The 23709-nt window shown below is 43.5% G+C and overlaps 1 protein-coding gene across 1 annotated transcript in view; it reads left to right on the top strand.

The window, feature by feature from the left end:
- Positions 1-23709, top strand: part of LOC126101555 (uncharacterized) — a 93732-nt gene that overhangs the window by 31026 nt on the left and 38997 nt on the right. The window contains exons 3-4 of the mRNA XM_049912192.1: positions 12822-13040; positions 17727-17950. Of these exons, the coding sequence (XP_049768149.1) occupies positions 12822-13040; positions 17727-17950 (443 nt within the window). The remainder of the gene's footprint in view (positions 1-12821; positions 13041-17726; positions 17951-23709) is intronic.

Below are 23709 nucleotides of genomic sequence, written 5' to 3'. Positions count from 1 at the left end.
TTGCGGAGACATGACTTAGTCACAGCTTGTGGAGTGTTTACAGAATGAAATTTTCATGTTGCAGAGTGTATATGAAAAGCATATGAAATTTTTGTATTTTTTGTTTACTCTATGGGTTCATGCTATGTGGGAACTATAACTTGGCATGCGGACTCCCGAGTTCTGATTTTAGTTCAGATTGGCAGCAGTCAAGAGACTTTGTGACATAGTGAACTGCAGATGTTCATAGCCACCTGTGCAGCTTACCATTCACTGGTGTTGATTGCGTTGTCATTTGCTTTGTTGATGATCTGTGCTTTGCTGTCACTGTCTGTGTTTTGTTGCACTATTTTCATCCACATCTACATCTATACTATGGAAACCACGATGAGGCACAAGGCATAGGGTACATCCCACGGTACCAGTTATTTGGGTTTCTTCCCATTTTGTCCACATGAGGAGCACGGCAAGAATGATTGTTTGAATGCCTTTGTTCATGCAGTAATTATACTGATCCTATCTTCATCACCTCTATGTGAGCAATACATAAGGGGTTGTAGTATATCCCTAGAATCATCATTTAAAGCCGGTTCTTGAAATTTTGTGAATAGACTTTCTCGATATAGTTTACATCTATCTTAAAAGAGTCTTCAGTCTTAAAGTTCAGTTCCTTCACTACATCTCTGACACTGTGCCACAGATTAGAAGCATGTGACGATTCGTGCTGTCCTCTGTGTACATTCAGTATCCCTTCTAGGTTCTATTTGGTATGGGTCCCACAAACTTTAGCAGTATTCCAGAACAGGTCGTGGGCATAATTTGTAAGCAGTCTCTGTATTGTGCTTCTCCAGTGTTCTACCAATGAACTGAAGTCTACCACCTACTTTACTTACAGCTGAGCCTCTGTGGTCATTCCTTTTTGTGTCCCTGCAAAGTGTTGCACCCAGGTATTTGTATTGATCTGGCTGATTCCAAAATTGTCTCGTTGATATTATAGTCACAAGATACTACAATTTTTTGTCTTGTGAAGTTCAGAGTTTTACGTTTCTGGACATTTAAAGCAGCTTACCAGTTTTTGCGCCATTTTGTAATTTTATCAAGATCTGACTGAATATTTATGCAGTTTGTTTCAGATAGTACTTCATTATAGATAACTGCGTCATCTACAAAAAGTCTGAGGCTAATATGAATATTGTCTGTAAGGTCATTAATGTACAACATGAACACTTAGTCTCGGCACTGATCCCTTCGACACACCTGAAGTTAATTCTACGTCTGACATTGTTTCTCCATTCAACATATCATGCCGCGCCTCCCTACCAAAAGGCTTCAATCCAGTCACATATTTTTTTTGATATCCCATATGGTTATATTTCTGACAGTAAGTGTAGGTGTGGTACTGAGTCAAATGCTTTTCGCAAATCGAGCAATACTGCATCTATCTTGACTCCCTTGATCCAAAACTTTCAGTGTGTCATGTGAGAAAAGTGCGAGTTGAGTTTCACTAGACTGATGTTTTTGGAATCTGTGCTCATTGGCATCGAGGAGGTCATTCTGTTCAATGATACCTCATTATGTTTAAACTCAGAATATGTTCTAAAAGTCTTCAACAAATTGATTTCAAGGATATTGGATAGTAGTTCTGTGGATCACTCTTACTACCCTTCTTGTAGACAGGCGGATCTGCGCTTTTTTCCAAGAACTGGGTACGTTTTTTTTGTTGAAGGGGCTAACTGCCGCAAATTCAATATAGATTCAGATAGCGATAGCGATTCCACTAGGCCCTGAAGCTTTGTGCAATTTTGATGACTTCATTTGGAACACCACTGACACTAACACTTATTTCATTCATATGGTACAAGGCTTAAATTGTGGTATTCTCGTGGGTTGTTCATTCTAAAAGAACATTTGAAAACAGTTACTTATTTCAGCTTTTATTTGCTACTGTCAATTTCAGATTCCATCTCATTCGCTAAGGACTGGACACTCGCTTTGGTTCCACTAACAACCTATACTTACGACCAAAATTTATTTGGGTTTCATGAAAGATCATTTGACAGTATTCTGCTACGTTAGTCATTGAAAGCAGGTTGAAATCTGAAATTTATAGCAGTGAAATTTTTGGGGACAATTTGAGCATATGTTGAAAGCATAGGCAAATAGGTGTATTTGTCGCAGTGGACAAGAAACACAAATCCGCTAAGATGCAAATTGAGGCTGCATGTGAGATTGTTTGGACAAGACTCAGTGTCAGGGATGGTCATAAAATAATAGTCCTTCAGTCGCCCACCAGACTCATCTCCTGATGTAACCGGGAACTTACTATAATCCAGGGTGGAGACTTTAATCATCCAACAATTAATTAGAAAAATTAGTTTTGTTAGCAGTGGGCATTATAAAAGATCGTGTGAAACATTACTAAATGACTTCTCAGAAAACTATGTAGAACACATAGTTAAGAACTCCATTCATGATGGATATGTATTGGATATAATGGCAACAAATAGGCCTGACCTGTTTGAGGATGTCCACATCAAAACTGGTATCAATGACCTTGACGCAGCTGTGGCAACAGTAAGTACAAAAATACAAAGGACAACTGAAACAAATAGAAAGGTAAATATGTACAGTAAACTAGATAAAAATTAGTAGTGTCATGTCTCAATGAGAAACTCGAAACTTTCAGCTCAGGGTGGGAGCATGTAGAGGAACTACCGCAGAAGTTTAAAAAAAATAGTTGACCATACACTGGATAGACTCCTATCCTGTAGAACATTTCTTAGTGAGAGGGAACCTCCATGGTATACATTAAACAGAACTGATAAATGAATCTCCACTGATGAGACATCCACACCTTAACAAAAGTTCGGAATGTCATAGTGTTTACTACAATGACTTTTTATAGTACACACGTTGAGGTTTGTGCAATACCTTATTAACAAAGTAAACAAATTCTTTCTGAAGACAAGAACAGTTCTGGTTAGTTACAAAAAATTATTACAAAACAAAACAGGCTCTCTCCTTGAAAATAAAAACAGTGAAAATCTTTATCTGCTGCTGCTGCTGATGATGATGATTACGATTACAATGACAATGATTATCAGTCTTGGTAGTGCATATGCTCTCCCCGCACACAGAGGAGTTCTTTCACTCTGTGAGGCGTGCTCTGAGTGAGACTATCAAGTTTATGTTGGGTATGAGGTCCCACTCAGTGGTGGCACCAGTGAGGTTCAGAAGATTCGGACGTTGTGTGATGGCCATCTACAATAGGTCTTGTGCACGCTCAATTGCATTCATGTCTGGGGACTCTGTTGGCCAATGCATTTGGTTGGTGCTGCATCTTTGAAGATAATGAGATACTGCTAGACTACAATGGGGTCTTGCATTGTCATTGACTAGGATGAAGTTGTCACAGACTTCACATGTGTAAGCTGTGGCCGAGCAGTTCTAGGCGCTTCAGTCCGGAACCGCACTGCTGCTATAATCGCAGGTTAGAATCCTGTCTCGGACATGGATGTGTGTGCTGTCCTTAGGTTAGTTAGGTTTAAGTAGTTCTAAGTCTGGGGACTGATAACTTCAGATGTTAAGTCCCATAGTGCTCAGAGCCATTTTAACATCTCTCTCTCTCTCTCTCTTTTTTTTTCATGTCTGTATCAGGGATTAGTCAAATTGCTGTAGATGGGAATTAGGTGGTCCGCCATCCCATCATTATTGTCGTCCAGAGCATTACACTTCCACCTGTAAACGGATGGCCTTCTTGAACATTTCAGCATTCCTGGTGTTGTCTACTGCTTCTCCAAATCCTAACACATGTAATGTCCAGTCACAAACCAATCCTGTTCTCATCAGCAAACATGACATTAATCCAATCTGCAGTGGTGCAGTTTTGCAAGAGATATGACTCCTTCTTACCTGGGAGAAGTCATTTCCAATATTTCTGACAGTTGATGTTAGTCACCTGCAAGTAGACAGTTGGAGGAAACTATCCTGCATTGGTGTTGTCATATGAGGACGATCACTGCAATATCTATCGTTCACATTTCCCATCTTTCTGTACTTTCTTCACACCTTAGATACACCCCTTTGAGCCCCCCTGCGGGTCCAGGGTAAGAACAGGCCCGAGGTATTCCTGCCTGTCGTAAGAGGCGACTAAAAGGAGTTTCAACCATTTCAGCTTTCAATGTGATGGTCCCCATTGGAGTTTGACCTCCATTTTTCAAAATTCTACAGATGTACGAGCATTTTGGGGAAGGACACCTTACATGGTGTATCACCGGTCCTCAGTGTACTAAGACCTTGGCACTCATCATCGTAACTGCACCCACTGTTGATCAGTATGGGTCTAAACGCCTGATGGGTTGCACAAGTTAGGACCATAGTGCGTCCCCATCTGCACCTATGATCATGATGGACTTTCCATGGCACCCGAAATCCAGCACGGTAGCCAGCCCATTGTGGTGGGGTCGCCATGTACCCTCTAGGTTGTAGCCCCTGACAACGCAGGGATCGTACTGCCGATACCTGAGCTGCACCCTCCCCACATCAGCCAAGGAGTAGATGTCCGTCTACCTGGGGCATCAGGACTCCCGGCAATGGTCATCCTGCCAGGTGGCCCTTGCTGAGGCTGGGTGGCGCCCGTGGGGAGAGCCCCTGGTCGGAGTAGGTGGTATCGGGGCGGACGTTACGCAGATGAAACGTCAACAAGCATCAGGTCGCTCTGTGACCACGTTTTCTAAGAGGAAAGGTTCTGTCTCTGGTTCTGGTACTTCTGCCTTTTCCCCCTTGGCCACTTCCTGGGAGGAAGGACAGGCCCGCCGGTTTGGGGTGAAATACTTCCCCCACTATTTAGTCTGTTCTCGGACCGATGGGGGGACATACGCCACCTCCAATCCCATGTTCTTTGTACAGCATATTGAGAATATCTTCGGAGAAATCGAGGCTCTTACTAAAATGCATTCGGGGTCCATTCTCATAAAGACCACCTCCGCTACACAGTCGGCGGCGGCATGCGACCGACTAGGGGACATGCCAGTGTCCTTTGTCCCACATCTGGCGCTCAGTCGGATGCAGGGGATTATTGTCCATCGGGACCTCCTGCTGCAATCTGCTGAGGAGCTCAGGGCCAACCTGGAGCGCTGTGACGTGCATTTCGTCCGGCGAGTCCAGCGCGGCCCCAAAGCCTGTCGCGTCCACATTGGGGCTTTTATCCTCGCCTTCGAGGGGATGTTCTCCCGGAGAAGGTAAATGTGATGTGCTACCGGTGTGATGTGCAACCTTACATCCCGCCTCCTATGTGATGCTTTCGATGTTTGCGCTTCGGGCACATGTCATCACGGTGTGAAGCTGAGCCCCTTTGTGGCGATTGTAGACTTCCTCTTCGTGAGGGACATACATGCACCCCACCACCTCGGTGCGTCAATTGTCCTGGCCTCCACTCGCCTAGATCTTTCGACTGCCCTGCATATCAGAAGGAGAAGAAGATACAAGAATTGAAAACATTGGACTGTCTGTCTTATTCTGTGGCCAGGAAGAAATATGACCACCTCCATCCTGTGATGTTGACAATGTCGTTTGCTTCGGTCGTGTCCACTCCTTCTGCAGTATCCTCACCCCTATCCTGTCCCCCCTCCACCTCCTCACCCCATCAGGGGTCTATGCCTCCGCCTCCCAAATCCCTCCCTTCCAAATCCTCCTCCCTCGCAGCCCCTGCCCCCTCTGCCCCAGGGGCCACCCTTCCTCCTCCTCCTCCTCCTCCTCCTCCTCCGCCGCCGCCTGAGAAGCGATCCTCTTCTCAGACATCCATCGGGGAAATGTTACGGACCCCGGCTTCTGAAGTCCGGCATTCCAAAAAGGACCCCGAGCGTGAGGAATTTCTTCGGGTCCAGCGCCCACAGTCCACCATCGCTGTGACACATTGGTCTTCCAAGAAGGCCTCAAAGAAGAAGTCTTTATCCCCCTCTCCACCCTGGCACGTTTCGTCTGATGCTCCATCTGACAGTTGCTGCTCCTGGCCGTCCTCAGTTTCTCCGGGACGCTCTGCTGCCAGGCGCTCAGCTGGCCTGTCATCGGCGGACGATGCTGCCCCTCTTGCGCAACCCAGGAATGCGGCCGCAGCTGACGACGACTCGATGGAACAGGATCCGCCTCCCCGACTGGTGTAGCGATGTTTCCTCGAAACCTGGCCCTCCGCGGCCGTCGAGGTGACCAGCTCTTTCACCCGTTTCGTTCCCCGTTTCTCCAATTCGCGATGGCTCTGTTACATTGGAACATAACAGGTATTTGATCTAATCGGGAGGAATTAAAACTGCTCCTCTGCCTGCGCTGTCCACTCATCATTGGTCTCCAGGAAACGAAGTTATGCCCAACTGACCATATTGCTTTTACCCACTATACCTCCGGGCGATCTGACCTAGCCCCTGTGGATGGTATTCCAGCTCATGGTGGGGTCATGTTGCTCGTTCGGGACGATGTCTATTACCATCCCATCCCATTGACCACTTCACTCCAAGCAATAGCTGTATGTATTATTCTTTCTACCTTTACTTTTTCTGTTTGTGCTGTTTACACTCCATCCGCAGTTAGTCAGGCTGACATGATGCATCTGATTGTTCAGCTTCCTCTGCCGTTTTTATTGTTTGGCGACTTCAATGCCCATCATCGCCTTTGGGGTTCTCCTGCATCCTGTCAGATAGGCTCCCTCTTGGTGGATGTTTTCAACCATCTCAATCTTGTCTGCCTCAATACTGGCGCCCCGACTTTCCTCCCGGACTCTACTCATACCTACTCCCACTTGGACCTATCGATCTGTTCTACCACTCTTGCCCGTCGGTTCGAGTGGTATGTCCTTTCTGACACCTATTGAAGCGACCATTTCCCCTGTGTCGTTCGTCTCCTACACCACACCCCATCCCCACGTCCCTCGAGCTGGAACATACCGCAAGCTGACTGAGAACTTTACTCCTCTTTGGCGACTTTTCCGGACCAAGATTTTCTCAGCTGTGACAGTTAGGTCGAATACCTCATGGCTGTTATCATCAATGCTGCTGAACGTTCCATTCCTCATAATACCTCTTCTTCACGTCGCGTTTTAGTCCCCTGGTGGAATGAGGCTTGCAGAGACGCTATCTGTGCTCGACTACATGCTTTACGCATCTTTCGCCACTATCCTACGCTGGCGAATTGTATTGATTACAAACAACCACGAGCGCAATGTCGTAGAGTCATCAAAGACAGCAAAAAAGCTTGTTGAGCCTCTTTCTCAAGCTCCTTTAACAGTTGTACTCCCTCTTATGTCGTCTGGGGTGGCCTGCGCCGGCTGTCGGGCATTAAGGCCCACTCCTCGATACCTGGCCTGACTTCAGGTAATGAGGTGCTTGTGGACCCTGTGGATGTCTCCAACGCTTTCGGGCGCTTTTTCGCGGAGGTTTCAAGCTCCACCCATTAGCACCCTCCCTTCCTTCCCAAAAAAGAGGCAGAAGAGGCTCGGCGACCTTCCTTCCACTCGCTGAATCTGGAAGATTATAATGCCCCCTTTACCATGCGGGAACTCAAACGTGCACTTGCACTGTCCCGGTCCTCTGCTCTGGGGCCAGAGAGCCATTCACGTTCAGATGCTGACACACCTTTCTCCAGCAGGCAAATGCTTTCTTCTTCGTACCTATAATCGCGTCTGGACCGAAGGTCAGGTCCCCATGCGTTGGTGTGAGGCCATCGTTGTTCCCATACCCAAACCTGGGAAGGATAGACACCTTGCTTCTAGTTACCGCCCAATTTCTCTTACAAGCTGTGTCTGGAAGGTGATGGAGCGCATGGTAAAGCTCGGTTGGTTTGTATTCTTGAATCTCGAGGCTACTTACCAATGTTCAATGCGGCTTTCATCGACGCCGCTCCGCTGTTGACAACCTTGTGATCTTGTCGACATTCATCATGAACAACTTTTTGCGAAAGCGCCAAACGGTAGCTGTGTTCTTCGATTTGGAGAAGGCTTATGATACCTGTTGGAGAGGAGGTATCCTCCCCACTCTCACAGGTGGGGCCTATGTGGTCACCTGCCCCTTTTTATTGATTCATTTTTAACAGATTGAATGTTTAGGGTACGTGTGGGTTCCGTATTGTCAAACGTCTTCCTCCAGGAGAACGGAGTGCCTCAGGGCTCCGTTTTGAGCGTAGCCCTTTTCGCCATAGCAATCAATCCAATTATGGATTGCATTCCACCTAACGTCTCAGGCTCTCTTTTCGTCGATGACTTCGCGATCTACTGCAGTGCCCAGAGAACATGCCTCCTGGAGCTCTGCTTTCAGCATTGTCTTGACAGCCTATACTCGTGGAGTGTGGCTAATGGCTTCCGGTTCTCTGAAGAGAAGACGGTTTGCATCAACTTTCGGCGATATAAAGCGTTCCTTCCACCATCCTTACATCTCGGTCCCGTTGTTCTCCCATTCGTGGAGACAACAAAGTTTTTAGGTGCTCACACTGGACAGGAAGCTTTGTTGGTCTCTGCATGTCTCTTATTTGGCTGCCCGTTGTACACGTTCCCTTAATGTCCCCCGTGTTCTTTGTGGTTCATCTTGGGGAGCGGATCGCTCTGTCCTGCTTCGCTTATAATCGGTCCATAGCCCGATCAAAGCTGGATTATGGGAGCCTCATCTACCCGACTGCTCGGCCATCCCTCTTACGCCGTCTCAACTCAATCCATCATTGGGGGTTACGTCTTGCGACCGGAGTATTCTATACTAGTCCCGTCGAGAGTCTTTATGCTGAAGCTGCCGAATTACCTTTGACCTACCGGCGCGACGTACTGTTTTGTTGGTATGCCTCCCGGCTGTTGTCAATGCGCAACCCCCACCCCCTCTTATCAGTCCTTCTTCGCTGATTCTCTCGACTGTCAGTATGGGTTGTATGTGTCTGCCCTGTTGCCCCCTGGAGTCCGCTTTTGTCGCCTGCTTCGACAATTGGATTTTGCCCTGCTTACTACCTTCAGAGAGGGTGAGAGTCCGATACCACCTTGGCTCCAGGCTCCGGTTCACATTCATCTTGACCTCAGCTCGCTCTTGAAGGAGGGTACTCCGGATGCAGTGTATTGCTCACGGTTTGTCGAACTTCGTGCGCGACTTGCCAGTAACACCTTTATTTACACTGATGGCTCCATAACTGACGATGGTGTCGGCTGTGCCTTTAGTCATCGGGGACGTCACCTTTAAATACCGGCTCCTCGACCAGTGTTCCAGCTTTACGGCCGAGCTTTTTGCTCTCAATCAGGCCATTCAGTATGTCCGCCGCCACCGCCATTCTCCGTATGTACTCTGCTCTGATTCACTCAGTGCTCTTCAGAGCCTTGGAGCTCCATATCCGGTCCATCCCTTGGTGCAACGGATCTGGCAATCCCTCCATTCTTTTACTGATGGTGGCTCTCCTGTTAGCTTTATGTGGATTCCAGGCCATGTAGGAGTGCCTGGGAATGAGGCTGCTGATGCTGCGGCCAAGGCTGCAGTCCTCCTGCCTCGGCCAGCCTCCCTCTGTGTCCCATTGTCTGACATTAGTGGGGTTGTTTGTTAGAGGCTTGTCATTATGGTGGGATACTTGGTCGCCACTTCAAGAAAATAAGCTCCGGGCCATAAAACCGTTCCCAACAGCTTGGACAACCTCCTCCCGACCATCTCGGCGAGAGGAGGTCCTTTTGGCCAGGTTGCGGATTGGGTATTGCCGGTTTAGCCACCGCTACCTGCTATCCGGTGACCCCGCCCCGCAGTGCCCTTGTGGTCATGCATTGACAGTGCGCCATGTTTTATTGTCGCGTCCCCGTTTTAATCAATCTCGTGTTGTCCTGTCTCTGCCATCTACTTTACAGGAAATTTTAGCTGATGACGCTCGAACAGCTGCTCGTATTCTTCGTTTTATTACGTTGACGGACTTGTCCAAAGACATCTCTTTTAATTATTTTATCTGCGTCTTTGTAAGTGCTGAATATATTTTGTATGTGCTGACAGAAAAGAGTACCAGGAAAACTTAGACGCAGAGAAAGTTGGGCCTCTCAGACCAGATCCGTTGTCTGAGGATGTGACAAAATCAAACGAGCATGATTACAAGCGAACATTTAACAAAGAAGTGTACAATAAGTGTAAGTTGTTGTGAGTGCAACATAAGTGTGAATCATTTTGAGCCGAGAAGTTTATTCGTTAACTAATACTTGCGGTAGGGATCTTGTACATTAGTCTGAAAAAATGAGAAAGCACTAAAACTCCTGCTGGTGCAGAAATACGAATAGGAGAACATGGGGTACTTAAACATTGTATCATTCTTGCCTCAAAGTGTGTTTAATTTTGTACAAAACAATGTTGTTGTTGTTGTTGTTGTTGTTGTTGTCAGTATTAGTGGCAGGGGCTGTAGTTGTATAAATATACTGACAAGCATAACTGTTATACATCAGATGCTATTAATTTCACACTCTTATATTCGTCTGAATCTAAAAATTTGAGAATGTCCAGAATGTATACTCGTGAGCCACCACTGGTTTTGAGACTTGTCCAGTTTTTGTAACAAGCCTCTCATTAATTTAGTGTTCAACATTCATGTTGATAGGTGTTTGTTGGTGCTTACTCTGTTACCTTAATTGCATCTTATGTGATGAAAATATGGAGCGTGTAGTAGTTTTTATTATACTGTCATTCTATTTTGTTCTTTTTAATTTTGTGGCTGTTTCCACAATTGGGTAGTATTGAATCCATCAACATGTCTACTCTGCAAGCCAGTTTCCGCTCTTCCTTCCTGCATTTACCAATGGTGTTTGGGTAGGCCAATTGTTGGTAACACTAAATGTGAACTTGAATTTCTCTGATTTTACGAACGTGGCTGTTTTGCAAGATATATATGGGAAGAAGTAATGAGTTCGTTCATTATTCTTGAACATACATAATTGGAAATTTACAAGAAACACCTCAACAGCTCTCTTTTATTGTCTCCCAGTGGAGTTTGACGAGATCTCCATGACATTCGTGCACATACTAAATGAAATCATCATGAAACTTGCCCCTCATTTTTCTGTCTTCTCTATGCACCTATTAGTTTTAACCGAGTAAGGGCATGCCATGTGACTTTGATATTTCGTACTAGGAGGATATATCCATTCATATGCCAGTAGTGCTAAAGGAGGTATTCATTTTAACTGTACAGCATGATTGAATAGAAGCCATATGTGTACAACACAAACTAATCACTCTGTGTTGCAAACAAGACTGTTCTGCACAGAAACAAGTGAAAAGTTTCACTGAGGAAGAACTGTTGTTTTGAAAGTGTTTTGGCAATATATACACTCCTGGAAATGGAAAAAAGAACACATTGACACCGGTGTGTCAGACCCACCATACTTGTTCCGGACACTGCGAGAGGGTTGTACAAGCAATGATCACACGCACGGCACAGCGGACACACCAGGAACCGCGGTGTTGGCCGTCGAATGGCACTAGCTGCGCAGCATTTGTGCACCGCCGCCGTCAGTGTCAGCCAGTTTGCCGTGGCATACAGAGCTCCATCACAGTCTTTAACACTGGTAGCATGCCGCGACAGCGTGGACGTGAACCGTATGTGCAGTTCACGGACTTTGAGCGAGGGCGTATAGTGGGCATGCGGGAGGCCGGGTGGACTTACCGCCGAATTGCTCAACACGTGGAGCGTGAGGTCTCCACAGTACATCGATGTTGTCGCCAGTGGTCGGCGGAAGGTGCACGTGCCCGTCGACCTGGGACCGGACCGCAGCGACGCACGGATGCACGCCAAGACCGTAGGATCCTACGCAGTGCCGTAGGGGACCGCACCGCCACTTCCCAGCAAATTAGGGACACTGTTGCTCCTGGGGTATCGGCGAGGACCATTTGCAACCGTCTCCATGAAGCTGGGCTACGGTCCCGCACACCGTTAGGCCGTCTTCCGCTCACGCCCCAACATCGTGCAGCCCGCCTCCAGTGGTGTCGCGACAGGCGTGAATGGAGGGACGAATGGAGACGTGTCGTCTTCAGCGATGAGAGTCGCTTCTGCCTTGGTGCCAATGATGGTCGTATGCGTGTTTGGCGCCGTGCAGGTGAGCGCCACAATCAGGACTGCATACGACCGAGGCACACAGGGCCAACACCCGGCATCATGGTGTGGGGAGCGATCTCCTACACTGGCCGTACACCACTGGTGATCGTCGAGGGGACACTGAATAGTGCACGGTACATTCAAATCGTCATCGAACCCATCGTCCTACCATTCCTAGACCGGCAAGGGAACTTGCTGTTCCAACAGGACAATGCACGTCCGCATGTATCCCGTGCCACCCAACGTGCTCTAGAAGGTGTAAGTCAACTACCCTAGCCAGCAAGATCTCCGGATCTGTCCCCCATTGAGCATGTTTGGGACTGGATGAAGCGTCGTCTCACGCGGTCTGCACGTCCAGCACGAACGCTGGTCCAACTGAGGCGCCAGGTGGAAATGGCATGGCAAGCCGTTCTGCAGGACTACATCCAGCATCTCTACGATCGTCTCCATGGGAGAATAGCAGCCTGCATTGCTGCGAAAGGTGGATATACACTGTACTAGTGCCTACATTCTGCATGCTCTGTTGCCTGTGTCTATGTGCCTGTGGTTCTGTCAGTGTGATCATGTGATGTATCTGACCCCAGGAATGTGTCAATAAAGTTTCCCCTTCCTGGGACAATGAATTCCCGGTGTTCTTATTTCAATTTCCAGGAGTGTATGTGTACACACACACACACACACACACACACACACACACACACACACACACACACTGTATTTAGAAAAAAACTATATTTTTGTACCTTGTACAACTAATCTTCTTTTACCAGGGGAAGCTGAATGGAGAGGGAAACCCTTAACTAGAGATCACAAACCTGAAGATCCAGAAGAATATAAGAGGATAGAAAGGAGTGGTGGTAAGGTGCAAATAAAAGCTGGAATTTGTCGAGTGGTTTGGAATCGTTCTCGTGTTTGCCATACGGGTCCTGTGACACGTTCTGCACCACCCTGCGAGGAAATACCTTTTCTTGCTGTTGCAAGGTCATTGGGTAAGTAGTATTTTGTAAACTGAGGTGAATTGTGATATAAACTGTAATTTGGTTGTGTACTCAGGGAAGAACTTGTCACTTCTTTCAGAAATTACTGGAGATACAGTTGCTGTGGGGCACTTAGGTAGTACTGGCTTTGTAACTGAAGGTGTGTGTAATTATTACGGTGTGTAATAATCGAATAATCAAATGAAGATAGAGGTGTGTAAATCGGAGTACATTCGGTAGTCCACGAGGCGAATGATTGGTAAGAACAGTTCTCATGGCCTGAGACCAAAATTTCCAGTTCTGCTACCTCTTCCGTTGTGTGGCCCAAACTATGATTGCTATCTGTGGCCAACATCCATTCTCCAATTTTCGACCTAACCATAGCAGACGATGTCACTGTGGACCCCATTGCTATCTCCAGCACCTTAGATTGGTATTTTGCAGAGATTTCGAGCTCCACTCCCTGTCACCCTACCTTCCTACATCAGAAATGTGGAGGCGTCTGCTAGGGTGATACCATTCTCCTTTCAGAATCATGAATGCCACCTTTATTGTGAAGGAGTTAGATCATGCTTGTACTTCATCCCAATCTTTTGCCCCAGGAACGAACGATGTTCACATTCAGATGTTGCAGCACCTTTCTCTTGCATGCAAGCTCTTTCTCCTTCATAAGTACAATTGCATCTGGGCAGATTGAATGTTTACCAGACACTGGTGTAAAGCAACTGTCATACTGAAACCTAAGCACTGTAAGGACTACACCTTCCTTGTACCTACCACCCCATTTCTCTCACCAGCTGTGTTTGTAAGGTGATGGAATGTACGATTCGTGCCCGGCTGATAGGGTGGATCAAGTCCCGCTACTTACTAACAACTGCACAACGTGGATTTCGAGGGTGCCATTCTGCAGTTGACTATCTTGTCACTCTGTCAACCCATGTCGTGAACAGTTTTCTGTGGAAATACCAGACTGCAGTGTTTCTTCATTTGGAGAAAGCTTACATCATCTGCTGGAGGAGTGGTATTCTCTGTACTCTGTACAAGTGGAGCTTCTGAGGGTGCCTGTCCCATTTCCTTCAGGAGTTTTTAAAAGACATGAGTTCGTAAGGTACATGTGGGTTTAGCCTTGTCAGACACCTTTATCCAGGAGAACAGAGATCCTCAGGTCTCTGTCATGAATGTCGTTCTCTTTGCTATAGCCATTAACCCCACTGTGGTCTGTCTGCCACCAGCTCCCTTTGACGATTTTGCTATCTATTTCAGTTCTCCACGGACTTGTCTCCTTGATTGGTGCCTTGAGTGCTGTCTCTATCACCTTTACTTGTGGAGATCGACAATGGCTTTAATTTTTCCACTGACAAATCAGTTTGTATGAATTTCTGGTGGCGCAATGGGTTTCTTCCACCATCTTTACATGCCACATCTGTTCCTCTTCTGTTCGCTGAAAATATGAAATTCCAGGTGTTTATGCTTGATAGAAGATGTTCTTGGTCTTCCCACATCTTACCTGGCTGCCTGCTGCACCCGGTCCCTCAATATCCTAAGTATCCTAACCATTACTTCCTGAGGAGTAGATTGGACGACCCTCCTCCATTTATACCGATCCCTTGTCCATTTGAAACTAGACTATGGCTGTTTCGTTTACCCATCTGCACTTTCATCCATCTTATGTCGTCTAAATACAATCCACCATCATCGAATCCACATGGCCACTGGCGCCTTCTACATTGGCCCAGTTGAGAGTCTATGCAGAAGTGGCCAAACGATCACTGTCACACCGGCGTGTTGTTATCCTCAGCAGATATGCATGCCGTTTGTTTGCCATGCCCAGTCACTCATCATATACCCCCACTTTTGATGATTCCTTTGCCCACCAGTTTGGGGCACGTCCTTCTTCTCTGCTACCTCGTAGAGCTCACTTTTGGGAATTGCTGTAGCAAACTTCATGCTACCCGCCACTTTCCTGATGAGTGTAAACCCATCACCACCTTGTCTTCGAGCGGTGGTCCTTGCTTACCTTGGACTTCATTCGTTTCCTAAGGATACTGCTACAAATTCGATCTATAGCTGTAAGCTTCTTGACCTTCAATGGAACTTAGCGGTAGTACCTTTGTGTACACTTTTTTTATTATCGTTATTATTTTAAAAAAAACTATTTGTGTTCTGTTTACTGTCTGAGTTATCAGCTGTTTTAGCAAACAATGCATGGGCTGTTGCCTGTGGTTTACTTTTTATCCATCGTAGCAACATGACGAAGGTCATTTAATCTTCATTCTATTGAAAGGGCTTAACATGTAATCGTTTTTAACTCCTTTTTTCATATTCGTATTCTAAGGTTCTGACATGGGCGCATAAGACCTTAGTTGGTTTTATGCCTGAAAACAAAACTGTTGTGTCGGCAGATTAGCCAACACAACGCACATTAATTTAGAGGAGGCCGAAATGCACGCGTCAACTCATGCAGGCTGGCGTTAGGCCTGAAACAGGATACGTAATGAATGCTATAAAGAAAAGTACGTAGCTGCTGGAATACTTAACTTTAATCCATCATTTGTATACAGCGTTCTTGATGATACAAGTGAGACACTCTCTAGAAATGGTTAACGGTGCCTTGCTAGGTCGTAGCCATGGACTTAGCTGAAGGCTATTCTAACTATCTCTCGGCAAATGAGAGAAAGGCTTCGTCAGTGTAGTCGCTAGCTAAGTCGTCCGTCAACTGGGGCGAGTGCTAGTACGTCTCTCTAGACCTGCCGTGTGGTGGCGCTCGGTCGGAAATTACTGACAGTGGCGACACGCGGGTCCGCCGTATACTAGCAGACCGCGGCCGATTTAAAAGCTACCACCTAGCAAGTGTGGTGTCTGGCGGTGACACCACAAAAACAAACGAAATTTCCATATGTGGTGTACCGCACTGTGGTTGCTTCATGCTGCCAGAGACCAGTAGTGCCTCATATGGTGTACAGTACCCTGGTTCCTTCTGTTTGCATACTCGAGTTGGAGAAATAAACAATGCAACATCAGTTGTATTTATGTGCATATATTTATTTGCAGTTAATAGTAATAATTTATTAACCTCAAACATTGAAAATTACCATTCACTATATAGTATGCTGAAACATTGGAAAGATGTTATACTCCACGCTTGAAATGCATACTGTTTATGCAATATTGTGGATCATACACAATTTTGTTTTTTCATTATTAAGTGTTACCATTTTAATTTATTTCACAATGTGCAACCAACTAATTTGTTGTTGTTGTTGTTGTTGTTGTTGTTGTTGTGGTCTTCAGTCCTGAGACTGGTTTGATGCAGCTCTCCATGCTACTCTATCCTGTGCAAGCTTCTTCATCTCCCAGTACCTACTGCAGCCTACATCCTTCAGAATCTGCTTAGTGTATTCATCTCTTGGTCTCCCCCTACGATTTTTACCCTCCACACTGCCCTCCAATACCAAATTGGTGATCCCTTGATGCCTCAGAACATGTCCTACCAACCGATCCCTTCTTCTGGTCAAGTTGTGCCACAAACTTCTCTTCTCCCCAATCCTATTCAATACTTCCTCATTAGTTACGTGATCTACGCATCTAATCTTCAGCATTCTTCTGTAGCACCACATTTCGAAAGCTTCTATTCTCTTCATGTCCAAACTATTTACCGTCCATGTTTCACTTCCATACATGGCTACACTCCATACAAATACTTTCAGAAACGACTTCCTGACACTTAAATCTATACTCGATGTTAACAAATTTCTCTTCTTCAGAAATGCTTTCCTTGCCATTTCCAGTCTACATTTTGTATCCTCTCTACTTCGACCATCATCAGTTATTTTGCTCCCCAAATAGCAAAACTCCTTTACTGCTTTAAGTGTCTCATTTCCTAATTTATCAGCATATTAATACATTTAATCTGAAAAAACTTTGCATGCTGCGACATTCATGAGATCATCTTCTTTTAAGTGTATTGCAATTACAGTTTATGGAAAAACATTACCAACATCACTGTTGAGATCTGATTTTGAATCATTCTGATCTGCACTTTTCATGTTATCTATGCTAATTTCCAGTTCTCATTAGTCACTTGATTGACATCTTCCGCAAGGAAATTTATCGATTTCAGTGATGAACTTTTTGTTGTTTAGGGCCAGGTATTGTTCTAGTTGCACCCATACACCTTTAATAGCTTTGAAATGATGTTAATGTGGAGGAAGCCAAGCAATTTTATGCCCATGTCTTACAAAAGTTGTTTTCTGATTGTGAACTGCTGACAAAGATAAGGGACATTATCCACAAAAATTACTAACTGGCCTTGCGAGAATTGTCATAAACCAGTTCTGAGAAGTTGGACTATTCGTGTCTTCATGAAGGTAATCAGTCTTTCTCGAATGAAACATTAACTATCGGGTATACCTGCAAGTAAAACAACAATTAGTCCTTTCTTTTCCAGGATCTCAGATTGCCATTGACTCAATTATACTACCTCTACCTATTCACCATTCTTGTGAAATAGTTAATAATTTTTAGTCTTTGCTTTTGAGTTTGTTCAGTCATTTGTAATTTAGTGTTTCAGCAGTTGGTAAGTTGATACACAGTGTTATTCATTGTTAGTTTTGAATTTTGGCTTTTGTAATTATGCAAACATTATTTCATTATGAACTTGTTTTCCCATTGCTGACTGACAGAAAACTGTGTTTTCAGGTGATTTATGGAGTTTTAATCCAACATCAAATACTTACGTCGTGTCTCCTGATCCGGATGTAATAGTCTTACCGTTAAATGTTTCTGTACACCACTGTTTGGTTTTTGGGACTGATGGTCTGTGGAATGTTGTCACACCTGATGCAGCAGTAGCCGTGATTCAAACTTGTGAAATACACAATAGTGCAGATGTTGTTTTGGATGGAAACCCGAAACCTGACTTCGTAAGTTGAATTCCATCTTTATTGCCAGAAATACATGGTGTTTCAAAAAGTACTTTATAACTTTAAAACATATAAATTTATTGAAAGAAGATCTAGAGCTGGGTTTAGTGTTTTCATATGGAAACATACAAAGCTTTTTTACCTTAAACTGAAGATGTTGTATGTTGCTTCTGGTGGTTATCATGCCTACACCCCATCAGAAGTCAGTTTCTTCCCAGACTAGCTGTAGCATTGCAGGTGTAACTTGCTCAGTGGCAGCATAAATATAAATTCTTGCTCTAAGTTCAGGTAGAGAAGCCGGCATGGGAGGTACAAATACGATATCCTTGATGAAGCCCATAAAAAAAAAAAAAAAATCAAATGGTGTCAGGTCTGGGAAATGGGGTCATGCAATTGGCGCACCTGGAAAGCTGTCACTGAGAAAATCCCGGACTTCAGCCATCTTGCATGAAGTAAACATTTTGTTCTTGATCATCCTCATCGATCTGTGGTATCAAATATTGTTAAAATATATCCAGATACACCATCCCGTTGATGGTTCCTTCATGGAAAACAAGGGGCCGTACACTTTGTTCTTGCTCAGTGTGCAAAAAATGTTCTGTTTAGGACTATCACAAACATGTTACAACATTTGATGTGGATTGTCACTGCCCCAAATCCTACGATTATTAGTGTTAACCTTGTCACTTAAGTGAAAAGTCGACTTGTCAGAAAAGATGATTTTGTCCAAGAAATGTTCATCCTTGTGTAATAGATTTAACATATCCACAGGGAAATTCTTGGAGCAATTGTATCAGTGTCTTTTATTGCTTGTATGATCGTCAGTCTGTATGGTTTCTTGACACACGCCGAGCTGTCGCATGTGGGATTTGCAGTTTGTGAGATACATGCTGGGTCGATTTTGTAAGGATGCTGACAAAACGTTGTCTCACTTGCTCCATGACGTCATCGGATGTGCTAGGATGACCTGACGACTTCCCATGTCTTTCCGAGCTCCCTGTTTTTATAAAATATGTATGCCACTCTTTAACTTTTAGGCCTATTAAGAAGATCTTTAGCATACTTGGCATAGACATTACGCTGGGCTGTTATTGCCGATTTAGATTCTTCAAACCAAAACACACAGGCTCGGCTCCAGAGAAGGCAGCCATCTTTAGCACCCCTTGCGGTGCAGTTTGGCACTAGCAAACTATGCGAGACAAAACTTAATATGTTTCCCTACAAATTGACACTACAGTCAACTTTGTAGGTACTATGAGTTAATTTATATGAATTTTAAAAGTTGTAAAGTCCATTTTAAAACACCCCGTATTACATTACTGTGTGTAAATTAATTTCTGTCTGTCAAAAATTAGATGTTTATAGCAAAAATTTTGTTTGGCAAGTATGAACAAAAATTTGTCTTCCATTGTTGGAAAACGTAATTCATTAAAAAGGTATGGGTTTGGATTCTCTGATTTGAGCATCTGGGGATGCAAATTAATTTGTGATTTGATATTCCAGTTCCATGCCCTCTTTCTTAATGGTCATTAAATACCTGCATGGTATTTGTATGAAAGGTGTATCAAAACTGTGGGCCTTCTGTATGAAGAATGTTTTCTTGTGTTCAGAGAAGAAAAAACTTGTATTTCTTTCATCTCATTTTAAATGTTGATCTTGCAAGGGCAAAATTTCTCTCTCTCTCTCTCTCTCTCTCTCTCTCTCTCTCTCTCTCTCTGTGTATATCACCAAGAGCTTGGCCAGGACAGAAACAGTATTATGTGATTGACCACCAGCTGTTCCAGTGAAAGCAGTGGTGCCAAATATTCTTTGTGCATGTGGCTTCTTGGCTGACACCATACTAATGCGTACATCACTCTTGAGAAACCCTGTATTACAAACCTCGGCTATAATGTAATAAAGTAATGCATAATAAACAGATAGATGGCATAGTAGATTCAAACACAAGCAACTTTAATAACGATACTAGTTACAATAAGGTTAAAGAATGACAAAACTAAGTTCATTCTGTCAAACTTGAACTATTTTTCTGAAAGTTTTTAACACGCACTGTTCTCTTCCCTTTACAATGCAATTTTGAGCTTAAACTTCCCACTTCTCATCACATGAAGGACACATTTGTTCCACTCTTCTGCAATTACTGTTCTCACTGCCTGTTGTAATAATTCTTGAACTTTTTAATTTTTTAGGTCCTGTTTTTTGCTGCAACACAGCATTTGACTCTGGCCCGCACTAACTTGGTGACTCTGAATTCACAGTGATACTAAGTAATTCAGAGAACAGTTTTCCTTGCATTCTCAGCCATTTCATCTACTGTGTTTTCCATGTGCGCTACTATTTTAATGATATCTTTTAGTTCTTCTTTACCATACCGTCTTCAAGGGAGATGATTTATAGATTTTAGCTGTTTAATGCATCTTGGTTATTAGAATTCGCATTAGGAACTTTCTCTTTTCTACAAAAATGGTATGGTGCGCTATCAAGAACAGTCACTATGATTTTCCTGATGCCAAGGAAGAAAATCTTGAAACTATTTCTCAGAAGTATCGGTGCACTTCTCCTCATGATAATCTCCACTCTTCTGGAATTCGAAAGTCCACAAACAGCTTTTGACAAAACCCGTCTTGCTCTCAGTGAGTGTAATAATATTTTTCACCTTACCTGGTGGGTCATTGTTTTCAGTGGTTAATCCGGACAGAAACGCTTGTTTCAAGGATTTTATGCCTTTGTTTACCCAGACATTATTTTTGATATGTCCTGAGTCTGACCATCTGTTGTCTGAATAGTTATGGGCTTTCCTTAATCTCTCAGCAATTTGATGGTTTGGACAAACTTTCCATTTGGTATACTTATTATGTGGCAAAAGCCCAGAGACCTGTCAAGTGATTGCTATTTTTGTATAATGAAAAGTCAGGCTACAACAAGAAAAACAAATGTAAAATAGAGTATGGAAATAGGTCTGGTGAAGATCAGATTGATTCCAACAACGAAGATTTTGATACTGAGATCATTCCACTCATAAGGAATTTCAGCAGCATGAGTAGAATGATTTGGCGTGAGATATGGGACTATCCAAAAAAGCTTCATAACTGTTAGCATCAAAACTGCATGAGAACAACTTGCTCGAAAAACAAGGTGAGGTACCCTATTTTCAATCAAGAGAAAGTGCATTACTGCAGTACTATTGAAGTGATGCAGATTTATGTCGCCGCTATGTGTGTGGTTTAATGGAAGAGTTGGAAATTTCAGCCTATAACGGAGCTGAATGGTGGTTGTTCATTGTTAGCTCAAAGTGGAGCGTAAAGTGTGTTTTCCTCTACAATGGAAATTTATTTGGTGTAGTTGCAATTGGCCAGTGAGTTTGCTTGTGTGATGAGTTTGAAGACATAGTCACTGATTGGTTGCAGTATCACATGCACCAGTGGATCATCTGTATTGACCTTAAAATGGTCTGTTTCCTCCTTGGTCAGTAACATGAAAAAACCAAGTATCCCTGTTACTTGTGTTTGGGGGAAAGCAAAGCTCATGAGAAGCATTGAGTGCAGTCAAATTGGCCGCTAAAATCTGACCTGAAAAGTGGTGATCGAAAAATTCTACATCAATCACTTGGTTAACAGAAAGAATATTATATTCTCACTTCTGCATATGGAACTGGCTCTTATGAAGCAATTTGTTAAAGCTTTTTCAATAGGATAGAGTTTCAAATACATATTATTTCGGCATTTCCTAGCCTGTTATGTGAAAAGATAAAGACTGATGTGTTTGATGGTCCACAGATTTGGCAGCTCGTTAAAGGTGAATATTTCATTTGAACAATGACAAAACTTGAAAAAATGTGTGGTAGACTTAATTTAGACACCACCTGTTTCTGGGAAAGGCCTAGCTCCATACACTCGATATCACAGAATATTAAGTCTATGACACATACACATGCACAGCTTCATTTCAAGTCTGAATAACTCCTTTTGGAGAGAGCACTTTTTTCAGTGAATAAATAAATTTAAACTTCCTTGTTTAGGTATGGCACACTGTAAAATGAAAGTCTTAAACAAACAGGTGGACTAGAATAAGACTTCCAAGATAACTGACCCTTTTAAAGCCGTGCCACTCCTCTGCAAAGTGTTTTGTAAAGTGTCGAGACAAATTTTGAGAATTGTGTGCACAAACATGAAAACTCGTATGCGGAAAGAGTAAGTTGCTGTTACATGGCAACATAATCATTGCTAATAAAAATAGACTACAAAAATAGGAAGATGTCAGTCAGTAAGTAAAGCAATGAAGATAATTACTAACTCCATGTCTTTTTCCCTACAAGATTTATTCTAGCTAATTGCTGCACATCATAGGTTTTCATGTTTTGTCACTAATTCCACATACATTTCATCATATTATTAAGAGCTGTTTAAATATGTCAGGTTCATGTGTCCCATTTTACTACTGAAGAGTTTCATTTGTTGCCATCTACATGTGGCAGCCACTGAACTTTTGCATTTAATGCAATATCAATTTTATTACCCTTTCCTTTTTCGAGTCGGCACACACTGTGTACTAGAACAACAGTAGTTTGCCTTCTTTTCTACAATTTACTTTTGATCACAGACACTCATAATTTTCACAGTAGACATTTTTGTCACAAGCATTAAGGGGAGTTGGAACACCCTATCCTGACCATGTTAAATTTAGTGTCTTGGCTTCCATTTATTTCAGGAACCTCTGTAGCTATTGACATGAAACTTTTACAGGACATTAAATTGTGTGTTCTGTGTCTACTGAGCTACAATAATTGCATTACAGCCACTGCTTGCGGAAATACAAGTTTTTTAAATTACTTGGTTAAAATTTTGTGTACTTTTTGTACTTTATCTTAAATAATTTCAATTATACATAATATTATGTTCTTAATTTGGTTCAGTAGACTCAAGATATGTATGTTATTAGTCACTGAAAACTTTAATACTCTGCTCGAAGTGGTGTCTGAGATTTAGGGGGAAAATGAAACAGAAAATGTTAATTTTCAGGAACGGCTTCTAAAGTTTCAGAAGACTGTAACTCACTTAATATCTGCTTAATTCTCTCTTTTTAGTTACTCAGAAGCATCCTCCACCATACTGTATATCATCCTCTTGATCTTTTTCCAAGTTTTTTCTTCTTTCTGGACTCCTTAGTGGCCAACTGTGCTGCATACTCTGCTTTGTCAATGAGAACCTTGTCCATCTGTTAAAGTTCTTTGATGCAGTTTGCTCCAGGATTAATTCCCATATGCTGTAGCACTTTCACCCTATCAATACTGCCACCATTGAAAGCAATAACAGCATCACTGCCCCCCTTAGTTTCTTCATTCAAACAAAAACATTTTTTGCTAAGTGAGTACATATAAGATTATTGAACGATTCATTGGGATTTTGTGTCTGACAATGCAGACACTTCTTCAGTAATTCAGGATTTGCTAGGTCTCTGTAAATAGGTTTTATGATATCCATGACTGCTGCTGGGATGGAATGTTTATGGCTGTATGAACTGTTAGAGTACTGGGCATTGCACCGTGAATCAGGTCCAGGAGGGCAAAGGTGGTGTACCGGTGTTTCATCAGTTGACAGTCTGTGGAAGAAGGTAGCCCATACTGCCTGCTTCATTTTCAACAGATCCTTAGTATTATTTCTTATGGCCATTCCATAATACTGCTGTAGTTCATCAGTCATTTTGTCTGTCAACCTGCCACTTATGGTTTTACCATCAGAAAGTTTCTTGTCTCTCAAACT

The sequence above is a fragment of the Schistocerca cancellata genome, chromosome 9 (genome assembly GCF_023864275.1).
Source record: "Schistocerca cancellata isolate TAMUIC-IGC-003103 chromosome 9, iqSchCanc2.1, whole genome shotgun sequence".
In the NCBI taxonomy this organism is placed as follows: Eukaryota; Metazoa; Arthropoda; class Insecta; order Orthoptera; family Acrididae; genus Schistocerca; species Schistocerca cancellata.
The sequence above is the reverse complement of the archived record's forward strand: the minus strand, read 5'-3'. Positions and strand labels throughout refer to the sequence as shown.